The sequence below is a fragment of the Pogoniulus pusillus genome, chromosome 12 (genome assembly GCF_015220805.1).
Source record: "Pogoniulus pusillus isolate bPogPus1 chromosome 12, bPogPus1.pri, whole genome shotgun sequence".
Taxonomy (NCBI): domain Eukaryota; kingdom Metazoa; phylum Chordata; class Aves; order Piciformes; family Lybiidae; genus Pogoniulus; species Pogoniulus pusillus.
In genome coordinates this window covers 1,073,922-1,096,247 of record NC_087275.1, presented here as the reverse complement: position 1 = coordinate 1,096,247, position 22,326 = coordinate 1,073,922, and the positions used below count along the sequence as shown (strand labels likewise).

The 22,326-nt window shown below is 45.1% G+C and overlaps 1 protein-coding gene across 1 annotated transcript in view; it reads right to left on the bottom strand.

Annotated features, from left to right (window-relative positions):
• Positions 1-22,046, bottom strand: part of CRYBG3 (crystallin beta-gamma domain containing 3) — a 105,571-nt gene extending 83,525 nt beyond the window's left edge. The window contains exons 1-5 of the mRNA XM_064152197.1: positions 22,006-22,046; positions 18,585-18,708; positions 17,662-17,791; positions 16,662-17,034; positions 467-545 (exon numbers count right to left, since the gene is read on the bottom strand). Of these exons, the coding sequence (XP_064008267.1) occupies positions 467-545; positions 16,662-17,034; positions 17,662-17,791; positions 18,585-18,708; positions 22,006-22,046 (747 nt within the window). The remainder of the gene's footprint in view (positions 1-466; positions 546-16,661; positions 17,035-17,661; positions 17,792-18,584; positions 18,709-22,005) is intronic.
• Between the last annotated feature and the right edge of the window lie 280 nt (positions 22,047-22,326).

Below are 22,326 nucleotides of genomic sequence, written 5' to 3'. Positions count from 1 at the left end.
CTCCTCAAAACTGCTCTTGGGCCACTCCTAGCTAAGCCTGTATTTGTGCCTGGGATTTCCTCAACCCAGATGCAGGACCTTTCACCTGGCTTTGTTGATTTTCATGAGGTTAGCGGGTCCAAGTCCTTCTGGATGCCATCCCTTCCCTCCAGTGTGTCAACTGGACCACACAGCTTAGTGTCACCTGTAAACTTGCTGAGGGTATGCTCAATTCCACTGTCCATATCACTGACAAAGATGTTAAACAACACTGGTTCCACTGCTGACTCCTGAGGGATGCCATCCTTCACCAGCCTCCATCTTGACAGTGAGCCATTGACAACAACTCTCTTGCGTGCCATCAGTACAGCAAACCGCTGCTACATGGCAGTGCAGGAACACATCCAACATCAGAACACTAGCAAACAGTCACAAGCAGAGGTGGCAGCTTTAGCTCAATGAAACATTAGAAAATAAAACCCCATACCTTCAAAAGTGCAGGCTGAGTTGTGCTTTCCTTTTGGTTACCCCTTGGTTTCATGGCTTCTCTCCCTTTGTTTTCAGAACTGAAAAACAAAGATATGTTGTGACACTGAGGTCTTGAATTATTCAAGTCTACTAGAGATCCAACACAGCACCATTCAATTTAAACACAAGCCAGCATTAAAAGGTAAGAACAACATAGTTTCCAAACCACAGCCCATATTCCACACAGACCACAATTGATCAAGGCAAGCCCTTAAAAGCTGAAGACGGAAGCAAACTGTGTGTTTCAGCTCACACAGAGGTTTTCAAATTCAAGAGTTCTGAAATTGTACACAATATTTCAGGTCTTCTAGCTCAAAACCTCCCAAGCTTTCTGTGCTTATATATTATTCTCTGCTAGAAAAAACAATACTATACTTGACAAATCAACTATTACAGCAGCAATCATAGCACTATGTGCGCAGCCAGAAGGCACTACCAAGTCTTCATACTCAAGACTGCGATCAAGTGGAATGCACTTAATGCAGATGGAATCACCAAAAAATGCAACTACCACATTTTAACAGATAACCAGAAATTTTAGAAAGAGTGCAACACCTGCTGCTGTTCCACCTTAAAAGTCAGAAGTCCAAAGCCATGTGTGTCCTTACCGCAAATTTACCTTGGTCAGCATTTTCTTCAGAGCTCACCTTTGGAACGAAGGGAATCATCCACCCTCACTCCCCCTTCCAATTCTTAAAACAACCCTTAAGGACAATCTAGTGAATATTTAAATCAAAACCTTTATGCTACAGCAAAAATGTATCAAGAAAAATACTAGATGTTGTTAATGAGAGACACCAATTCCTGCTGAAGAGAAATAGCTGTACCAATCTATCACAAGAGAAATGCTCAGCGTGCATCCTTTATCAACTTTAGAAACTGGCTTTGCTGTTGACGAAATGCACATGCCTTTATTTCTTCATTTGTAGGAAGACACAAACTGAAAGCTGTTTCCATCAAAATGGAAAAGAATTACTTGCATTTGGGTGAAATTCTGCCAGGATCTACAGAAAGGATTTAGATGTAGCAGTACTTGCTGCTATTGACTGTTAGCTACAGTTAAGTTTGTCTCAGTAAGACTTCCAAAAAGAAAAACTTTCTTCCAAGTTAAATATATGTTGATATTCACACAAAAACCCCAAAGCCACTCTGACTCCATATTAGTTTCCCTCTTAGCTGCTTAGAGACAACATGCCCTGAACAGAAATGAGAATTCCCCTGCAACTAAGTTTTTCAAGACCTTTCAGATATATCAAAAGAAAAGCTGCTTCTCCTCTTTACAGATTCTCTCCAAGTTGAAAACCATGTACTTCCAGATCACCTTAGGCAATCTTTCATAATGCTTTCATAAATACAAAGATGCCTTTTTCAAGGACAGCATCTGACCAAAAGTCTTGGCTGTTCTTTACCTCCCTGTAAGACAGAGCAGATGAATCAATATTCTGTTGATTCCATTGATTTCTTCTGCTGTTAATGTGTTTCACAAAAGAGATGTCACAATCACTACCAGGCAATGCAGCACACTAATAAGAAGAGCTTCTCAGTGCATAACCTATTTTCTCCCTTTTAGTGTTGTTAAGAAAAACACAACATCGTTTTCAGGTCTGCATAGCTTTTCCTGATGCTGACATACTTGACAAGAGCAGGAATTCCCTCTACTTAAGAGAAATGAGATTGAGCTCCACCAGATGTTCTTCCTGGCTTCAGGGTATCATTCTTTATGGAACTTGTCTGCAGCCCACAAAAGAGATCCTTGCTTCTGTTAAGTATTGCCAGCACCGATCAACAAAGTCCTATTCTTTCATCACTTTGTTTTGTTCATATTCTTCCCTTCTTACCATTTCCCCCACACACTTTTTTTCCCCCCTCTCTCCCCATTTTCCTACTTCTTGCTTGAATTTGAAATACATGCCTGTGTTACTGTCTTCTAGCTAGCCAGGCTTGGACGGGTTGCTATGAAATTCCATAGTGTACATACCAAAATGGAAAGAATGCAATTCAGCAGATAGGAATCTTAAAGCCAACAAGGGGAAAAAAAACCTCCAAACCAACCAAACAGAAAAATAAAAACCAAAACTGAAAAAAGCCAACAAAACCCAAGCCTAAAGCAAAAAAACACCCCAAACCTTTACTTTGCAGCATACAGGAAATCTACACCTGAAAGCAATTCCACACAGCCTTTCATGGCTTATATGCCAGCATTTCCACATTCCTGAACTTCCTCCTTCAGGGCGTAGCTCCTCAAGGTGCTGCCTTTGTCAGCAGAACCAGCCTCAGAAATTTCCACGCGTTCTCCTCGACCTCAGCTATCTCTTTCCACCCTCAAATCAGCCAAGCAGGGCTCTCAGCAGGTTGACGGTCTGGGATAAAATCAAAGAGGGAACACCGGTTTCCACCACGAAAAAACTCGTGATCCAGTTAACGATGGAGCGTTTTGCACCAGTACAAACAAAAGGGCACTGAATGCCACTCAAGGGGTGGGAAGGAGCAAGCGCACACCACTGCAGCTCACTTCAGCACTGGAACTACTTTTTGGGAACATCTTTTATCCTTAGCCAGGGCCCAAATGACTCATGCTGAGCAAAGGAAGTTTACAGCACAAAGGCTTGCTTTGCTGGAAACAAGCCTCTTGCACTCTTTAGGAAACATTGTTTTGTTTTCCCCCAAAAGCCAGGAATACCTTCTACAGCCGAAATACAGCCTGGTACTGCTCTTTGGGTTTAAGAGCATAGAATCAAGCAGGTTGGAAGAGACCTCCAAGCTCGGTCAGCCCAACCTAGCACCCAGCCCTGGCCAATCAACCAGACCATGGCACTAAGTGCCCCAGCCAGGCCTGCTTGAACACCTCCAGGGACAGCGACTCCACCACCTCCCTGGGCAGCCCATTCCAATGCAAATCACTCTTTCCAGGAAGACCTTCCTCCTAACATCCAGCCTAGACCTCTCCTGGCACAACTTGAGACTGTGCCCGCTTGTTCTGCTGCTGCTTGCCTGGGAGTGATACTGCTTATCAATTCCCACTACCAACCTCCTACAATTTTTAGGACTTTCCCTCTTCTCATCATCACATAACAGTTACTAATGAATTTTGGAACACTGCATAGCATTTCCCCCACAAATTCTCAGAACAGGAAAATAAACCAGCAAAGTTCATTGGCCCCCACACAATCCTAACAATCCCCTGTTAAAAAAACAAACACACACACTGTGGTGAAGCCAATTAATTGTGCCACACATTTGCTTGATGCAGTGTAAGCCCATGCTGCCCGTATGATACTGCATCTACTTTCAGAGATGCAGTATTAAACTACAGTCTTAATGAACTTAACTCTTGGGAAATAGCTAAGACATCTAACATTTATGCTAAAATTTATCCATTCTCTATTTTTTATGTGATAATGCTATCCTATCATTAATTGCCAGATGTTATACTTTCAAGAACTGTATTCTAAGGGGATATCTTTTTTTTTTTTCCCAGCACAACCTCTGCAACTAAATATTGTTATAAAAGTTGACTTGGTAGCTACATGATATCGCACCACTGAACTCTTACACCTTTGCTAAGAATTGAAAGCAGCAGCCTGGTATTACACACAGGCTCACCATGACTTAGAGCCTCCACCACCCACATTCTGAGTCTATCTGTATTACTGAAGTTTGACTGCCCAGAGTGGTGCATGTGTTGAGAGCTTTGCTATGGCAGGTACTGAGCACACTAGCTCTACTTCAGCAGATCTCAAGTTAGGCTTGTGCTCAACCACCCACATGGCTTTGCTAGATCAGCCATCCAGTTCTGACAGAGCAGTTCAGCACTTAGCAAATTAGAGAAGATGAATTACACAGTTCTTCTACTCCAAACTCCACAAACTACTGTTGTTACATTTTATACCCAGCAATAGGACTCCAGAATCTGTGTTGCACTTGCTTTTAAGAAGCGAAAAAGCAAAACATGACCCTAGGAAGACAGAAAACAGCTCTGCCCTGCCAACTTACCTCCACGTTCTTCTTTGCTATACAAGCAGTCAGTTACAAATTGTCCTAACCACTTATTTACATATTTAAACAGATTTTTTTTAAGGCATGGAAATATTAAACAATGCCCCAGGGTAAAGACACTGTCAAAATTAAGACCAGAAACAAAGCCTCTCAACTAATTCTCAAATATGTAATCTACTGTTTTACTGCTGCTATTTCTGCCACACATTTCCTTTTCTCTTACACATTACTGCATCCAACATGGACAGGCTAGTTTTCAGCAGAGAGATCTCTTCTCCTTCAGTGTCTTGCTGCTATTCCCTACTGTCTTGCTAGTATGCCTAGCCTGATTAGCATCACCCCTATTCTTTCAAAAATCAAGATTGAACTCAAGTTACAAAAGATTCCTTTGTGTATCTTCTGGACAAACCCTTCTTTGTGTGATTTTTCTAATGCTTTCTGTTCCTCTGCCACTGAAAATCTAGTTTGACCTTTCTGTAATACTTGGGACAGGTGGTGCCTGAATCAGAAGCAGATTTGCAGTCCAAGATCTTAATCATTACACTTATGCAAGAGGGTTCTTAAAGGTGGTCAAATGTCCCTATTCTGCATTGCTGCTCACACAAAAAGTGCACATGTGTAAGCAGAAGGATTCAAGCTCAGGTCAGTTATATTAACTGAACAAAGCAGTTGAATGGAGCAAATTGAAAGACATGCCGGGCGAGACTCTCCCCAGTCGCCTCCGAAACCAGAACAAGGCAACTACAAAAAAAATCACATCTTCAAAAGGCCCTCGTAGCATCTCTGTAGGGTGGAAGAAGTCTGCTTCCTCCATCCCTGTCCTTCAAAACAATCCTTCAGAAGTTGCAAATTAAAGTCTGCTGCCTACTTCCTTTATTAAGCCACCCCACCCAGGGCACGCACACAGAGGGGGAAGCGCCGTGTCAGACACAACAGGGGAAAGGCTACAGGCAGCATGCAAGCGCAGGAGAGCACAGGCTGCATCTTTGCCTGAGACTGACCCGTGCAGACCTCACCAGACTGAAAACGACTCCTGTGATACTTCAGGTTCCTTTTACAAGGAGAAGGTACATTCTGCTGAAAGCTGTTTGGGAAGGGGGAGAATTGATGGGCAGTCTCTTATGGAAACCAACAGTCGGTTACAGCTCAACTTGGACAGCACTGCAACAGCGCTTCTGGATGTGGTCCCTCTCTCCTTCTCCCGCTGCTTAGAAGTGAAGTCTCTCCCAAAGCAGCACTCTCAGCATTTACTTCTCATGCAGGCCAGATGCTGCCAGATAGGCAAGTGCTCCATATTTTGCCATCTCTGGCTCTCTTTTAAGGGACAAATGACTCCCTAAACAGTCTAAATCCTCTTTGCAACTGCATTAGGCTGGCATTATTTTCCTAGTCTTCAGATTACCTCAGAAAACACTTTGCCACTTGTAACAAAAGACAATAACAATTAGCATACCTAGCCTGAAAGGTACTGCAGGATGCCAAGAGATGAAAAACTTCTACATCTGGCTTTATCAACATAATGCTAATAAAACACGCCAGACCTATACAACTACCTATCTATCCAGGCTTTGACTTCACTCACCAAATCTCTTTCCTAGTATTTTCTACAGTTTTCTTCAAAATGATGTGTTTTTGGAATTGTTGATACAATTCTCTACATCAATTATCATCAGACCTGGCTCACTGCAGAGGTCCCTAATGACTTGAAGCTGCCAACGTGGTGCCCATGCACAAGAAGAGCCAGAAGGACGAACCAGGAAATTCCAGACCTGTCAGCCTGACTTCAGTGCCAGGCAAGGTCATGGAACAGGTCATCTTGAGTGCCATCACAAAGCCTCTAGAGGATGGCCAAGGGTTAGGGCCCAGGCAGCATGGGTTTAGGAGATCTACAATTCTATTAAAAAAACCCAAACAAACCAAATACAAAACTTTCCCTGGAGTCTTCATTCAGGCTAATGCAATTTTTAGGGTTTTTTCCTTGCTAGTTTCTTTATTTCAGTGTTCTGAGGTGTAATGTTAGTTCCTGACCCTGCCTTTTATCACACTTAACTCTCATTTCCCTTGCAGTTATATACCCTGAGGCAAAGTTGTTCCTCAAACTGCAAACCTATCATTTTGAAAACCTCCTCTTAAATGAACAAAATGTTATTGAGCTGCTCAATTTTATTCTGTTAGGGAGATTTTCCAGAGATGAAATCTTTCTGTAGCTGTTTTCATGCCTTGTTTGGTTTGTCAGCACCTTCTTCCTAATAAACTGTGGAGAGTGCAACTAGAATCAGTACACAACATTCGTCCACGGAACGCAGGTACTCTGTTGTTTATACAGCTGAAAACAGCTTTTTCTCTCCAAGCCACCACTTCGGCAGCCACAGTTGAGCTGACTGTCAACCATGGCACTTAGCCTGCTTTTAATAGTGTCACCTGCATGGTTATTCCTGTACTATTCACCCTAGCCATCTGTAAATCTCACATGCTACACCTTCCTCCTCTTTCAAATGTTTTGTGAAGACAGTACACAATCTGATTCAAGATGATGTCCTTTTAATTCTCTTCAAATACATGAAGTAGAAAATTAGTCTGCAAACTCCATTTTTTTTTCTCTCCCTCTGTATCATGATTCTTACTCCACTGCCATTACACTTGCAAATATCTTAACTGGAACATCAGAGTCAAGCCAGACGTGTTAAAGAGCATAAAGATACTATTCCAGCTGTTTGTCAACTGAAGTTTCAATGTTATAAACAAAACCGTGTTCGACAATTCTCATCCATCAGTGAAGTCAGGATCAACATTCATCTTCAGTGCTATCCCAAGCACAGCTCCAGGCTGGGTGGGGAATGGCTGAGAGCAGCCTTGAGGAACAGGACCTGGGGGTCTGGGCTGATGAAAAGCTCAACAGGAGCCTGCAACGGAAGTGCAGCCCAGACACAACCCTGTGCTGGGCTGCAGCAAGAGCAGTGTGGGCAGCAGGGCAAGGGAGGGGATGCTGCCCCTTGGCTCTGCTCTCCTCACACCCCACCTGCAGTCCTGGGGGCAGTTCTGGAGCCCCCAGCACAAGAAGGACATGGAAGTGTTGGAGACAGTCCAGAGGAGGCCACCAAGATGCTCAGAGGGTTGCAGCAGTCCTGCTGTGAGGACAGGCTGAAGGAGTTGGGACTCTGCAGCCTGGAGAAGGCTTTGAGGAGACCTTGGAGTGGCCTTCCAGTGTCTGAAGGGGGCTCCAGGAGGGCTGGGGAGGGACTATTGACAAGGTCTGGTAATGGCAGGACAAGGGGGAATGGGTTTGAACTGGCAGAGGGGAGACTCAAACTGGGTGTTAGGAAAGGGTTGTTTGCATGAGGGTGGTGAGACACTGGCACAGGTTGCCCAGGGAGGTTGTGGCTGCTCCTTCCCTGGAGGTGTTGAAGGCCAGGATGGATAAGGCCTTTAGTGACCTCTTTTAGTGGGAAGTGTCCCTGCCTATGGCAGGAGGTTGGAACTGGATGACCCTTGAGGTCCCTTCTAACCTAAACCATTCTATGATTCATTAACTTCTCAGGTCATCCAGGGGATTTGGTAAATAAACTTTCCAGTTCTTCCCACTTAATCCAACCAAATAGAATATACTTAAAAGTGAAATACCTACTCCTTACTTTAGACAATGCCACATTTGCAAAGCCACTTGTGTGCTGCGTAGCCAGAACTATGAGAAGCTGACCTACACAGAGAAGTCAGACAACTCTCCGAGAGCTGGCATGTATATTGAATCACATACACTTCAATTCCATCAAACGAATCCAAAGGAAATCTAGTTGCTCAGTAGCAGCTAGGTGTGATGGAATCAATTAAGATTCCTAACAGCTGCCTTCTGCATCCAATTACAGTTCAGATACATTAGTATTTTAACAGCAAATGAAGATGCTGGCATTTTAATGGAAAATGGTGACGAATAAAGAGTTCTTTTCTCTGCTCCCTTCCCCTCCAATATAGAATACTGCCCTTTCTGAAAATATTCAAAACGAGAAATTTTGGCCAACTTCTCAGCAAGATTCGCAAGACTACCACCATTCCTGGGAAACCAAATGGCAGTAGCAATGACAAAGTCTACCCCAAGTCTCTGGCAAGACTGCTGGGGCTTGTCTTAAAGAAATCTGAGGGAGTGTTTGCACAGAAATCTGAATGTGAGGTTTTTGGCTGCTACTTGCATGCTTAAGCTTAGGCCATACACATAGGGGAGAAGCCAGTGAGCTTGAAATTACAGGGCCAAGGGAATGGAAATCTGCTATTTCATTTAAAGCAAATAAGCAGAGAAGTGGAAGAAGAGTAACAGAAAACAGGGGAAAGTAAAGAAGGAAAAAATGGAGCCAGGAGGAGGAAGGAAGGCAGTAGCTTGAGCAGAAATGTTGGAATCTAACAAAAATGCATTACATTCACTTAAACTATGCCACTTTGAAACTGGTTTGGTCACAGACAGCACTAACTAACTTAGATTGTTTTAACTGAAACAGTTTTTCCTCTCTGACCTGTTTATGGTGCTTATTCACACATTGTCCTTTGCTTCTATAGCAAAGATAGGTCAGCTTCATGTTCTCTATTAGCAGTTCTGTGTCATATAGCCTATATGAGCTACATGGAGTGTGGTGGTATAAAATGAAGAGATTGTTTTAAAGTCCTCTTTCAAATGCAACTAAAAATACCATGTCAAATAAAGATTATATAAAATCACAGATATGCTGCATTTACAGGACAAATGCAAAACTCAGACCATGTCTTTACGCTGAACCTGTGCTTCTAAAATTCAAAGGTCACACCCAAATGAAATGTGTCCATGAGCACCCTTGCTGAATAACTTTATCTGTTTTATATGGAGGGGAACAGAACATCTGTACAAAGGCTAGAGAAAAGAAATACAAATGGTTCTGAGTAGAGCCTGCTTTAATATTCAGCAGTATGATTACAGCAGATTACCCCAAGGTTTTTCTTCTGGCATCTGTCAAGCATAGTAACCAACATTAACATAGAAGTTGCTCCACATTTGCCAGTTTGATTGGTCAGATTAGCTTCCTAGCATTGTTATGAAACAAGCATTACTGGCCATTAGCACGTAAACACTGGATAAAAGCAGAAACAAATGTACAAACTATTTAAGTTTATTAAGCTTAAAAAAATGAATTAACAAAGAATACACAGTCCATTATAGAACTGTTTTCAAATGGCACATTTGCAGGGCTGGGGATCAACAGTGGGCTCACAAATGGCATGAAAATCTGAGACATTAAAAAACCAAACAAAACCACAACAACAAAAGAATCCAATTCCACTACCCCCCAGAAAAAAAAAACACGCCAAAACAAAAAAACCAACCCAAACCACAAAACCCCAAACCAGGAAAGCATAACAAACTTTTTAGAAGATTATTAAGAAAGAGCAGCCAGGAGAAAAAACAAGCAAGAGAAACTGGTGTCACCACTGAAGTACAGTGAGCTCTCCTAGTCAGGCTCGAGCGGAAAACTCTTGGTAGAGATGCAGACAAGGCTGCGTTCTTCCATCCAACACAAGAAAATACTTCTCCAGTTTTCCCATATTTTACTCACAAAACATACACTGGGAAGCATCCTACAGACATTTTCTAGTCATTATCAAGGTTCCCCCTTCTGTGTTCAAAGTACACATTTTCCATTCAACCAAAAGAAGTCTGATTGCTAAATTTGGAGCATTTCATTGATGACTGAAGAGAAGTCTGTTGTCACTGTGATTCTTTCCACATTTGTTCATCATGTCTTAATAAGAAACAATTCTACTTTTTTCCACACACAACACTGTCCACAGGTGAAGCACACATCTGCAGAGCTCATCCATTAAACGTGGCTGGCAGGACAAGGGAAGTGATTCTTCCCTTGTACTTGGCACTGGTCCGGCTACACCTTGAGTGCTGTGTCCAGTTCTGGGCTCCTCAATTCAAGAGAGATGTTGAGGTACTGGAAGGTGTCCAGAGAAGGGCAGCAAGGCTGGGGAGGGGCCTGGAGCAGAGCCCTGTGAGGAGAGGCTGAGGGAGCTGGGGGTGTGCAGCCTGCAGAAGAGGAGGCTCAGGGCAGAACTCATTGCTGGCTACAGCTACCTGAAGGGAGGCTGTAGCCAGGTGGGGTTGGGCTCTGCTGCCAGGCACCCAGCAACAGAACAAGGGGAATCAGTCTCAAGTTAAGCCAGGGGAGGTTTAGGCTGGATGTGAGGAGGAAGTTATTGGCAGAGAGAGTGATTGCCATTGGAATGGGCTGCCCAGGGAGGTGGTGGAGTCGCTCTGCCAGGAGGTGTTCAAGAACAGACTGTCTGGGGCACTTAGTGCCATGGTCTGGTTGATTGGCCAGGGCTGGGTGCTAGGTTGGACTGGCTGAGCTTGGAGGTCTCTTCCAACCTGGTTAATTCTGTGATTCTATAAATCCTTAAAGCCTCCAAACTGGTTATGCAGTAAAATATTGCCTTCAGGAAAAAACGTTAGCAATTTCAGAAACATCAGAATGTTCAGAAACCCCAAGACTTCACTTCAAAATAAGTCCATTCATGAAATTACACTGACAGAACACAGACACTACTGTATTTCATGTCACAAAATTTACATGTGAAAGTGAAATGAATATGGAAACACACATTTCTGACCCTTACAGTTTTCGAAATTGGTACTGCAAAGTCAGCTGGCATCTGCAAAACCTATTTTAGATATTAAAGCGAACATTACAGAAAGACAGAGGTATTCATATCCTCTGGAATGCCTGAGCAACACAGTGCAGTGCTACTCTCTGGTTAGGGCACACTAACTGAATTCTATAGAACCCAGAAAACCCTCAGAAAAGAAAAGCAGTAGTTGGGATTCCGTCCTTTTAAGGCACTTCAATCACCAGAAATACCATCCCCGCAGGAACAGCTTTCTGAATTTCGCCTTTTTTCTCCTCCCGTGAGCTTCTCATTCACCAGAGAAGATGGTGGAGTTTGAATCCTTGCAAAGCTGTTCCACAAAACCACAGACTCAGCTGTCCTGCAAATATTTAAGTATTAACCCTAGTACTTATGCCAGTAATTGGAAAGGGGACAATGCTGTTACTACTTAAAATAGCAGGGGGAGGCCTGGGGGGAGGGAGGAAGCTTACTTTGTTTCTTCCAAGACACACTTGTATTGTAGTAATATTCTAGTAACATTTCCTTGAGGAAATGTCTCACACATACATGGCCAGCTGCTAGGCTTCTTCCTTCAAGTTTCAGTCCTACAAGACATCTATGTATATGCCTAATTCTAATCAAATCAGTAGTCCTACCATATAGTTCCCAGAACTCTTTACTTAATCATAGAATCAGCCAGGTTGGAAGAGACCTCCAAGCTCAGTCGGTCCAACCTAGCACCCAGCCCTGGCCAATCAACCACACCATGGCACTAAGTGCCCCAGCCAGGCTTGGCTTCAACATCTCCAGGAACGGCGACTCCACCACCTCCCTGGGCAGCCCATTCCAATGGCAATCACTCTCTCTGCCAGGAACTTCCTCCTCACATCCAGCCTGAACCTCCCCTGGCACAACTTGAGACTGTGTCCCCTTGTTCTCTTGCTGGTTGCCTGACAGAAAAGGCCAACTTCACCTGGCTACAACCTCCCTGCAGGTAATTTTGATGCCCACCTTGGTATGTTGCTCAATCAGGGCCGTTGCTACTATTTTGAGTTATCTTGCAATAAAAGTCATAACAGAAAAATAAAAATCTAGGACACAACAAGAAACCAAGAAAGTCCAACTTAACAAATTAAGAGAAAATGTTCATAATGCATCTTGCTTAGGTAAGTCCAACTTGAATTATTCTACATGGTTGAAGTATTCTCCTTGACAGTTCCACAAATCACTCTCTCTAATATAAGCTCGTAAGCAAGTTTTAGCAACTACAACACATATGCTGTGCCTTCTAAAAGAAAGTTTCTTTATTAGAAAGCAGAGACTGTACTTCTTCAAAGATGTTACCTGAATCAAACCAAGCCAAGAGGTAGCAACTTCAGAAGAGTAGGTTTGGAGCGTATTGCTCCCCCTTTAATCAATTCCCGTCAGTCCCCAAACGCCGTTCTACAACTACAAAAACACATGTTCTTTGTAAACAGGAACAATGACTAGCAGCCTCAGGGAAGGGACTCTCTTCTAATCGCTCCTCAGGCAGAATAAACAGAGTTCTATCTCTGAAAGCTATTAGTTAGAAAGTAATGGATGAACAGAATAATCATCTCAGCCTGAAAAAACAACAGCCCTCTGAAACCAAATGAAAGGTTGCTCTTCCCTCTTAGATGTCTCCGGCACACTTCAGCGATGCAGAAGAAATATCTGTACAAAGCCAACAAAGGCTTACTTGCACTGGCAGTTCTTTGACCCGCCAGCCAACCGCACTTGAAGGGAAAAACATAAACCTGAATGAAACTGCTAAACTATATACAGAATAACTGATACAATGCACCCAGACAGTAAAGGAGATTTTGGTTGCAGCTCTGGCTTAAAGTGACCAGTGAAAGCTGTCACATCTCCTTGGCAGCTTCTAACGTGACCCAAAAGGTCACATTTAGTTGTAGCACAACAATAGCTCAGGCAGGGAAGCTGCGCATTTCTGAAAGAATCTGCACTAGAGTGACAGTGTGAAAGCTCCATCCTCACCTAGATGGACTACAGAAATACTAAACAGTCAGCAAAAATCAGACTCCCGTTAGAATAATAAGCATTCAATGGGACTTTTTCACCCTGCGGATTTAGACTGCTGCGGGCCATACACTAAGGTAACAAAGAATCAATTTCATGCTACTGAAAGTAGCAAGTAGCCAAATAGAGCGTAATGACTGCCTTTGCTCGTAGTTAATGATAAAGAATTGTGAAGCCCCCATTCAAAGCAGCCCCCACTCTGAAGAATGTGCTTGTGCAAGCTGGTGGGAGATGCTTCATGTTTATTTTACGTAAAAGCCAAATAAACCCTTGGAATATGTGCTGTGTTTTTTGCTGCCACAAAATCTTCAACTAATCCACACAGGTTCTTTTTTTCACAAGCAAGCCAGCCTCCAGCAGTTCTCATGTTCATCAGAGCTACAAACTGCTGCAAGGGCAAGTTATTAACATAAGCCCTTTGTCAAATAAGGTTCCCAGAAGAGTTTAAGACACTGATTAACAAACAGTGCAATTCCTCTCCCCCCTTCCTCCAATTTTAAACCAGGGTCACAGTAGGTTTGGGTTTTTTGTTGTTGTTTGGTTTTGTTAGGAGGAGGGGTTGGTTGGTTTGGGTTTTTTTTTAAGGTTCTGTTTTTAAAAGCAACTAAGCCTGAACACCATGCCTGGAGCAAAGGCAGCTATGGAGGTGGGGGAAGGAAAGCCGGGGGCTTCTATCCAGCTGCTGTTGCCAAACTCGTAGGAGCAGATGGGGAAGATTTTGGGACACAGACAGGCTCATTTCTGCACATTTTTACAATGGCAAGAAACTGTTCTGCACAGGCACCAAGCACAACGCCTGGGGGACGCCGAGAATCTGTTTGGCCCTTCTCTTCCTCCTGCCACCTTTGACTTAGGCGTTTGCTTTTTGAAACCAGAGTCAACGAAAGATCTCCATATGAAAGTTTACTTTTTTACATTTCAAATCTGCTGTGGTTCCAACGACCAACATCCTGATCATCTCAGTGGAGAAGCAACCATCCTAATGCACACGTTTCTTGTAATACTTCACAGAAGGCATATTCCCCAGCTTGCCTCACTCTGCACATTAACAGCCACACAGAGCAGCTTAGGTTCCCCTCCCCACATGTACGCGTTGCGCAGCGATCCATTTTTCTAGAGCCGAGCTCACTAAATAAACCTGACGAGCAAACCTGCGCCACTCATCCGAACTCAGCGCTGTCTGATGTACGCAGTTGTGCTACTCTGCCAAGAAGGCTGCCAGTGCAAACCGAATACCAGAACATCAGCATTCCTAACGCTGCACAGCAACAAAAACAATATAACACCAACCAAAAAACCCACACAAACCTCCTTAACATACCAAATTGGACTCCTCAGAGCAGAAGGGGTTTTGCTTGTTTGAAGTCCAGAGAGGAATCATGCTTACCACCCTCTAGCTAACCACATGAGTTCAAGAACAAGGCCGAGAGGCCCAAGCCTTTTCATATCTACATGGAGTATCTCAGCTTCCTAGTAAATGAAAGGCTCTTGGTGGCAGGAAATGAAACTGTGATTTAGATAGATAATAAGTCTCCAGCCCTAATTTAAGGGCAGCAGGTCTACCATGAGTGCTACTTACAGATAGGCTATTTAGTGTGCAAACCACTGAACAAGCATCTCCCTTGTCTTTCCCAAGGCAACTGCTATGCTTTTTTGTTTATTTCAAACCACAGCTGTAGACAGCTGGCACGGACTCCAATGAAACTTCTCCTGTTGCCTTTGCAGATTCTCTCCTTTTCCTATATCTCCTATATCATCCCTGCTGGACTTAACAGTCATGCTATTCCTGCAACTGTAAAGATGCCCTTGATCCAAAAGTCTTGCTCTTAATTTCCCCCCCGCCCCGCTCCCCCCAGAAATATAAAACAGTATTTCATGATTAGGAAAGTTTGGTGGATCCTTCATGATGTACTGGTGTGGCAAATGCCATTGGAATGGGCTGCCCAGGGAGGTGGTGGAGTCACCGTCCCTGGAGGTCTTCAAGAAAAGACTGGATAAGGCACTTAGTGCCATGGTCTGGATAGGGCTGGGGGATAGGATAGGTTGGACTGGATGATCTTGGAGGTCTCTTCCAACATGGTTGATTCTATGCTTACAGTAAAGCAAAACCTCCAAAGCAGAAAAACCTTCCTGGTGCACTTAGGACACTGTCAGCCTAAGACATCAACACACTCTCCTGTTTGTCATGATTGAGAATACACAGAGCAAGACTAAAGTTTTCCACTGAAAAAACTATTGTGATACCCACTACTTACCTGCTCAAAGGGTACTTCCTTGTCTGCTGGTTTAAATACAAATATTAAACTCAAGATGTTAAAGACAAAACGTAAATACTATACCTGAGGAAATAAGCCCTAGCCAGCTAGCACCTTTTCACCACAAAAATCTCAGCAAATAAAAGGCTGAATAAGAAACAGAAGGGCACTTTCTCTCCACTTCTTTCCTACAGACACCATCAGGCACCAGAGGAAGGGGGCAAAACAAGTAAAGAGGATAAATACACCGTAAGTTTCTGAGCCTTCTCGTTTTGTAAAGTCTCCCTGCACTAACAGAGTATTATTAACAACCGTGTTTCCATGAAGCACGGATCTTGCACCGAGACACGCCAGTAATATTTATGCTGCATTAACATCTAATTTACACCAGTCTGAAAGAACACTGCAAGTGTGAAAAATGAAAAAACCCAAACACCAACAAAAGAAAGCACCAAACCCAACAAACCCCTAACAGTCCTTAATACTCTGCCCTGCTTTCAGTTTGTAACGAAGGGGCTGCGTCCTGAGGAACGAGTAGGTGAGACACCCACACCACCCTAAGCAGGGCAAACAGGAAGCCCCAGAGGCGGCTGTTTACAACAGACGTGTGCTTCAGAGGGCTCCGTCATTCCCCTGAGCTCGGCAGAGCTCCACAGGGCCGCGGAGAGCGGGGTCGTTGGATGCCGGCGCTCGCCCGACGGCCAGACTGACTCTCAGGACACCCCTAAACATCTGCACCGTTCGAGCGGGGACTGCCTCGCACCACACCCCTGCCACGCTAAATTAAAACCTCACAAGCCCAGAAAACGCCAGCAGTCAGGCTAACATCCTCCGCTCCCCGTTTCAAACTGCAAGTGACAAACCGCCTCGGCTGGGACCGCCGCTCTCTCACCACCGAGGCCACTCTCAGCGGAACCGAACCCGCCCCCGCCAGGCCCACGCCTGTGCCACCACCGGCCGAGCCGCATCGCTGCACCCCACTGCTGGGTCTGCACGTCCGGGTACGCCCCCACCCCCCTGCCTCGCACCGAACACACTAATTTCTTCGCTGTCCCTCACCCACCAGTGTCGCAATATCCACCGGAGGGGCCAAGCGGGTGCCGCCTTCTCCGCACCAGCGCCTCACACTACTCCCCGACTAAGGGCTGGTGGCGCGGGGACGGCAGCGAACGCCCGACCGCGCCCGTCCAGTCCACTCTCATCCCCACGTACCTGTTAGTGCCCGCTGGACGTCCGGGAGCCTCCGTCCCCTCTCCGGGTGGACTCCTGGCGAAGAAGCGGGAGAAAGTGCTGTGCCAGGAGGAGCCGGTCTGCCGCCGGCTGTCCCCGCCTGACATCTTCGTTGCCGACGAGTCAGGACAAGACGCTGAAAGAACGGCAGGCAACGTCAAGAACCCCCAGCACACTGCTCCCGCAGCAGCGGGACGCAGCAAAGGCGCAGCAGCCTCCCCCTCCACTAGCGGAGGCGGCCACCGCCCGCCCTCGGGGCGGAGACGCTGCTCCACCTCCGGCCAGCGGCGCGGCTGCGACTCGGCGGAGGGCGGGAAGGATAAAGCTGCGCCCGGGCGAGGCGAGAGCTTGGCTCCTGCGCAGTGGCAGAAAGGGTGGCATAGGAGGAAGGCGCTCGGGCACGAGAAAGGGTTTCACTAATTCGTGCCCCGTCAGTCGCCTTCCTTTCATTAGGGAGCGTCTAGCCTGGCTCTGGCGTTCGCAGCCATGAGGAGGCAGGTCCTGCCCTGGGGAGCCGCTCGGGGCCGCGACAGGGATGCTGTGGCAGCAGTGGGGGAAGTACCACCGCAGGCAGCTGCCGCCTCCTCCCGGGGAGGAGTGTGCGCTTGAGTTTCTGTATGGGGTTTTGTTGTTGGTGGTTTTGTTATTTGCTTGTTTGTTCGCAGGTTTTGTTGGTTTTGGTTTTTTTTCGGGGGGGTTGTTTGATTTTGGGGTAGTGGTGGTTATTTGTTTGGATTTTTGTAAGTTTGTGTTGTTGCTGGTTAGGGTTTCGGTTTGGGGTTTTTTTGGGTTTAAGTTAATGTGTCATAATTAGTGTGAACAAAGAGGAAAGATCAGAAGCAAAAATCAACTCTATAAGCAAAACTACACAGAGCCTTGAGAATTTATACTCCTGCCTGCCTGCAAACAGCGACAGTAGCCTACTGTTTTTCACTTGTGCCAACTCTGAGACCCTGGGGTGCTGTCGATGCAGAGCTAGTACCTGCCTTCACACTGTCAAGTGGCAGCCAGACGTGCCTGGCGCAGAATGCACATGCCTGCTCTGCCAGCGCAGCAGATAAAGGTACACAGCAGCAGCAGCAGCCACCACCACTCACGAGGGTGAGTTCAGGCTGACTCGAAGAAAGGGAGTTCTGCTTTTAGAAAAGATTTCTGCCTAGGAAGCAGCTTTGGGTGTTTTGGCGTCTAGGGGGTTGGTTTGTTTTCAGTGTTGAAACCTTTGCTTTTCTCTGGGGACTGTGGCCCCAAACTAGAGGCGACACACAAAACCTTAATGATTCAGGCAGTGTGAATTACTGGTGTTCTGAACCACATTTTCCTCTGTCTCATCTTGATGAGCATTTCTGTTGTTCTCATGACTGCCTGTGCCTCACACCTCTTCGGCAGCTCCTTTTTGCATTGTGCTGTATCACAGAATCAGAATGGGTAAAGTTGTAAGGGACCTTCAGGGGTCATTTGGTCCAAGCTCCCTGCTCAAGCAGGTCCACCTAGAGCAAGTTGCCAAGCACCATGCTCCGACAGCTTTTGGATATCTCCAAGGAGGGAGACTCTAATGGTCTCTCTGGGCAGCCTCTGTCAGTGCTCACCACTTTTCTGTAGGAATTTTGTTTTATATTCATTAACCTTGATCTACCCTCTCTAGACTCAAAGCCTCTCTATCTGTGCTGTGCCATGGTAGCCAGCCAGTTTGGGGTAGATAGCTGGTGCTCTAGGCCTATCTGCAGAGCAGCAGCAATAGAACAGCCTAGAAATACACTACGGGCTGCTTTTCTGTGTACTTTCCGCTGCCTTGGCTACGAGAGAAACGTTTAAGAAATGCACAAACAGCTACCTTTCTCATATAGTTTCGATGTGGATTTTAAGCAACACCAACACGAGGGGATGTTGGACAGGCAAAATACTCACTGGTCGCTCTGCATTGGGACTTGCTGGTTGTTTCACATTCCAGAAAGTAGCTTTCTCATGGTATAAATACCAGTCACAAACATTATTTAGAGGACCAGCAATGTCCTGCCTGGTTTTCAGGGTCCTAACAAGAAGCAGACAGTTCTCTCAGTGGCACAGATGCTCCAAACCTAGCACAAAAATATGAACTGTATCATTCCAGAACCGTACAGAGAAAAAGAAAGCACACTTTAGGAGCATCCACACATAGGTACGCGTTCTCAGGGAAACAGCAGTCAGGCTGAAATCACAAAATGTAACAGCAGGCCCCATGGAAAGAGCATTACAGAGGAGACACTCCCTTTGACAGTCAGAAATGAAAGTAATTAAGGCTCCAAAACCAACTCAGAAGAGTGGCAATTTACTGGGACTGCACAAACAGGCTGCAGGGAGGCTTAGGCTCTGGGTGACTGTTCGTTGCTTTCAGTTCTTTGCCACATGCATATCACAGCTTCCCTACCCATTGCCTAAGTAAGGTCTCATCTCAAAGCTGTAGCAAACCTGAATGTAATAATTAGCATTTAAAAAGCATCTGATATCTTCCAAGTAGTTAAGCGTTAATTAATTCTCATTACCACCTCAGGATGTAGTTAAGTATAATATGGTGAGTGGTTTGCACACAGAGACAGAGGGAACACTTAGCTGCCTCCAAAATCTGTCCACTCTACCAGGGAGGCACCTGGAGAGGTATCGTAATGCAGTGTGAAGCATTACCAGGACTGTGCTCGTCCAAGAATAAAGAGACAATCTAATCAGAAATGCTAATCTCAAACTGTAACATTTTGTGTTCAGATCTATCTTCACCTTCACTACATAGAAAAGCAGAAAATACAGAAACAAATCAAATTACAGTTTCAACAGAGTAAATTCTAACAACACAGTAAAACTGTATCAAAAGGTGAGCATGACCAGGTTAGATAATCCTGTAGATAATCTGTACCTGGGAGTAATTGAGTACTGCATGAGTAAGTCCTAAGAGTAAATAATTCTGACGGGTTTAAAGTAATAAACTGGGACCCACCACCAGTTGCCAACAGGAATCTTGTTTTAGCTAGCTATGCCTTCTGCAAAGGGAAAAATGTTAAGCTCTTGCCCAAAGATGCACTATCTACCATGTGGCAGGTGGCCTTGCATATTATCACAGCTGTCAGCATTAACAGCAGCACCAACATGTGCAAGCCAAAACAGATGGGAGGAAAAGGTTCATTTCCACCTCAGATTACAGTACTCACATGTAGCCCATAGGAGGTAATGCTACATGGTCAAAGGCAGTAAGAAAGCAATAAAACACAGGTGCAGATGGATGCAACAGCACAGAAAATGTCAAGAGCCAAGGCACTCAATACATTGCTTTCAGAGTTTGCTCTGAACAGAGTTTCTCTTGAATCGGTATCAAAGAAGAGAGGGGAGGGTCCTGTGCCTGTTCTATATGCTCTGGTTTCCTGCTGCAATTCAGATTATACAGTTTGTGCACAAGGGAAACCTCCCCATCCTCCTGAACAGAAGGTGAAATTGTAATTGTCTTTTCTACATTTCTTCCCTGATAAAAGGATTGAAAATCTTGACTCCCAGCTTTTGTTGTGCTTGGATACCGAGGAGGAAAGCAAGTTTCCATCATACCGGTTAACAAAGAGCTCTTCTATTCACTCCGTTTCAGAACTTTTCAGACACATTAAAGTCACAACTAGGGGAGTAATGCAGTATGAAACCCACCAAATGAAACACTTTTTTCCTGCAAGCATGTTAACAGGACTATCAGATGAAAAAAATCAACCCCACCATACTCACAGAAGTGTTTGAATTGGACCACTACAGTAAGAGATGGTGTTATGTTCTGAGGTACAGCCCTGCTGAACAAAACCAAACTTCAGCTTAATTTCATACATGTCTAAGTCATTTTTCTATTAAAATATTTTTTATATCTTGGCTATAGAATCACAGAATCAACCAGGTTGGAAGAGACCTCCAAGCTCAGCCAGCCCAACCTAGCACCCAGCCCTGGCCAAGCAACCAGAGCATGGCACTAAGTGCCCCAGCCAGGCTTGGCTTCAACACCTCCAGGCACAGTGACTCCACCACCTCCCTGGGCAGCCCATTCCAATGCCAATCACTCTCTCTGCCAGGAACTTCCTCCTAACATCCAGCCTAGACCTGCCCTGGCACAACTTGAGACTGTGTCCCCTTGTTCTGTTGCTGCTTGCCTGTCAGAAGAGCCCAACCCCACCTGGCTACAATGTCCCTTCAGGTAGTTGTAGACAGCAATGAGGTCTGCCCTGAGCCTCCTCTTCTCTAGGCTGCACACCCCCAGCTCCCTCAGCCTCTCCTCACAGGGCTTTGTTGCCCTTCTCTGGACACCTTCCAGCACTTCAACATCTCTCTTGAATTCAGGAGCCCAGAACTGGATACTCAAGGTGTATCCTGACCAGTGCTGAGGACTGGGGCAGAATAACCTCCCTTGTCCTGCTGCCCACACTGCTACTGAGCCAGCCCAGGATGCCATTGGCTCTGCTGCCCACCTGGGCACTGCTGCCTCAGGTTCAGCTACTGTCTCCCAGCACCCCCAGGTCTCTCTCTGCCTGGCTGCTCTCAGCCACTCTGTCCCCAGCCTGTAGTGCTGCTTGGGGTTGTTGTGGCCAAAGTGTAGAACTTTTCACTTAGCCTTGTTCAGTCTCATTCCATTGGCCTCTGCCCACCCATCCAGCCTGGCCAGGTCCCTCCACAGGGCTCTCCTACCCTCCAGCAGCTTCACAGATGCTCCTAGCTTGGTGTCATCTGCAAACTCACTGATGCTGGTCTTAGTCCCCTGCTCCAGATCATCAGTAAAGATAATGAACAGGGCTGGGCCCAGCACTGATCCCTGGGGCACACCACTAGTGCCAGCTGCCAAGTGGATGTGGCACCATTCACCACCACTTGATAATTCCTATTTTCCTGACTTTTACAGAACACAGCTACAGGTATATGTGTCACAAATAGCAGTAGTATTTTTAGTAACAGATAGTCCCTTAGCTATCTTCTTTTTCAGTGTGTTATATATTATGTTAGTGTTTCTGATAGGTGGCATGAGATCATGATTAATAAACACAGATAACTGAATCATCATATTTGCTAGTTAGTTGTCCAGGTGTTGAAAGAAGTATTGATGGCTTTAAAAACCTCTAAACTATGCTTATTCTGAAGTGAAGGCAAACGAGGGAATTGAAGATTTAGGTCCTGGATATGTTATTAGAGAGATGAAGCATGTTTGCAAGGATTTCTAGGATACATTTCCTATCTAACTATGGCCTTCTGCTATAAAGCATGCACTGTACAGCTTCCAGTCATCTCATCTTTTAACTGTGAACACAGAGTTTCTCCTTTTGATTTACTGAAAATGGCTTACCAGAGCCACGTGATCAGCTGCTGTTGTTCAAATGCCTTCATGTCTGCACAAGACAGCTGGAAATGACTCATGGTCTTTCTCAACTGCAGTTACTGAGTTCCTTATTAATTTGGATAAGATTTATATATTGTTGCCACCTGTGGCTGAAGTTCAGTGCAGTAATTAAAATCTTAAAATCAGGTCTTTGGAAGGCCTCTTCTGTTTGTTAAACACACTGTGATTTATGACATTTACATTTACCCAGTAGCAGAAATGCTAAAAGAAAAGAACTAATTGTAATGAAGATAATTAAAATGACAAATACACCTATGGAACTATTTA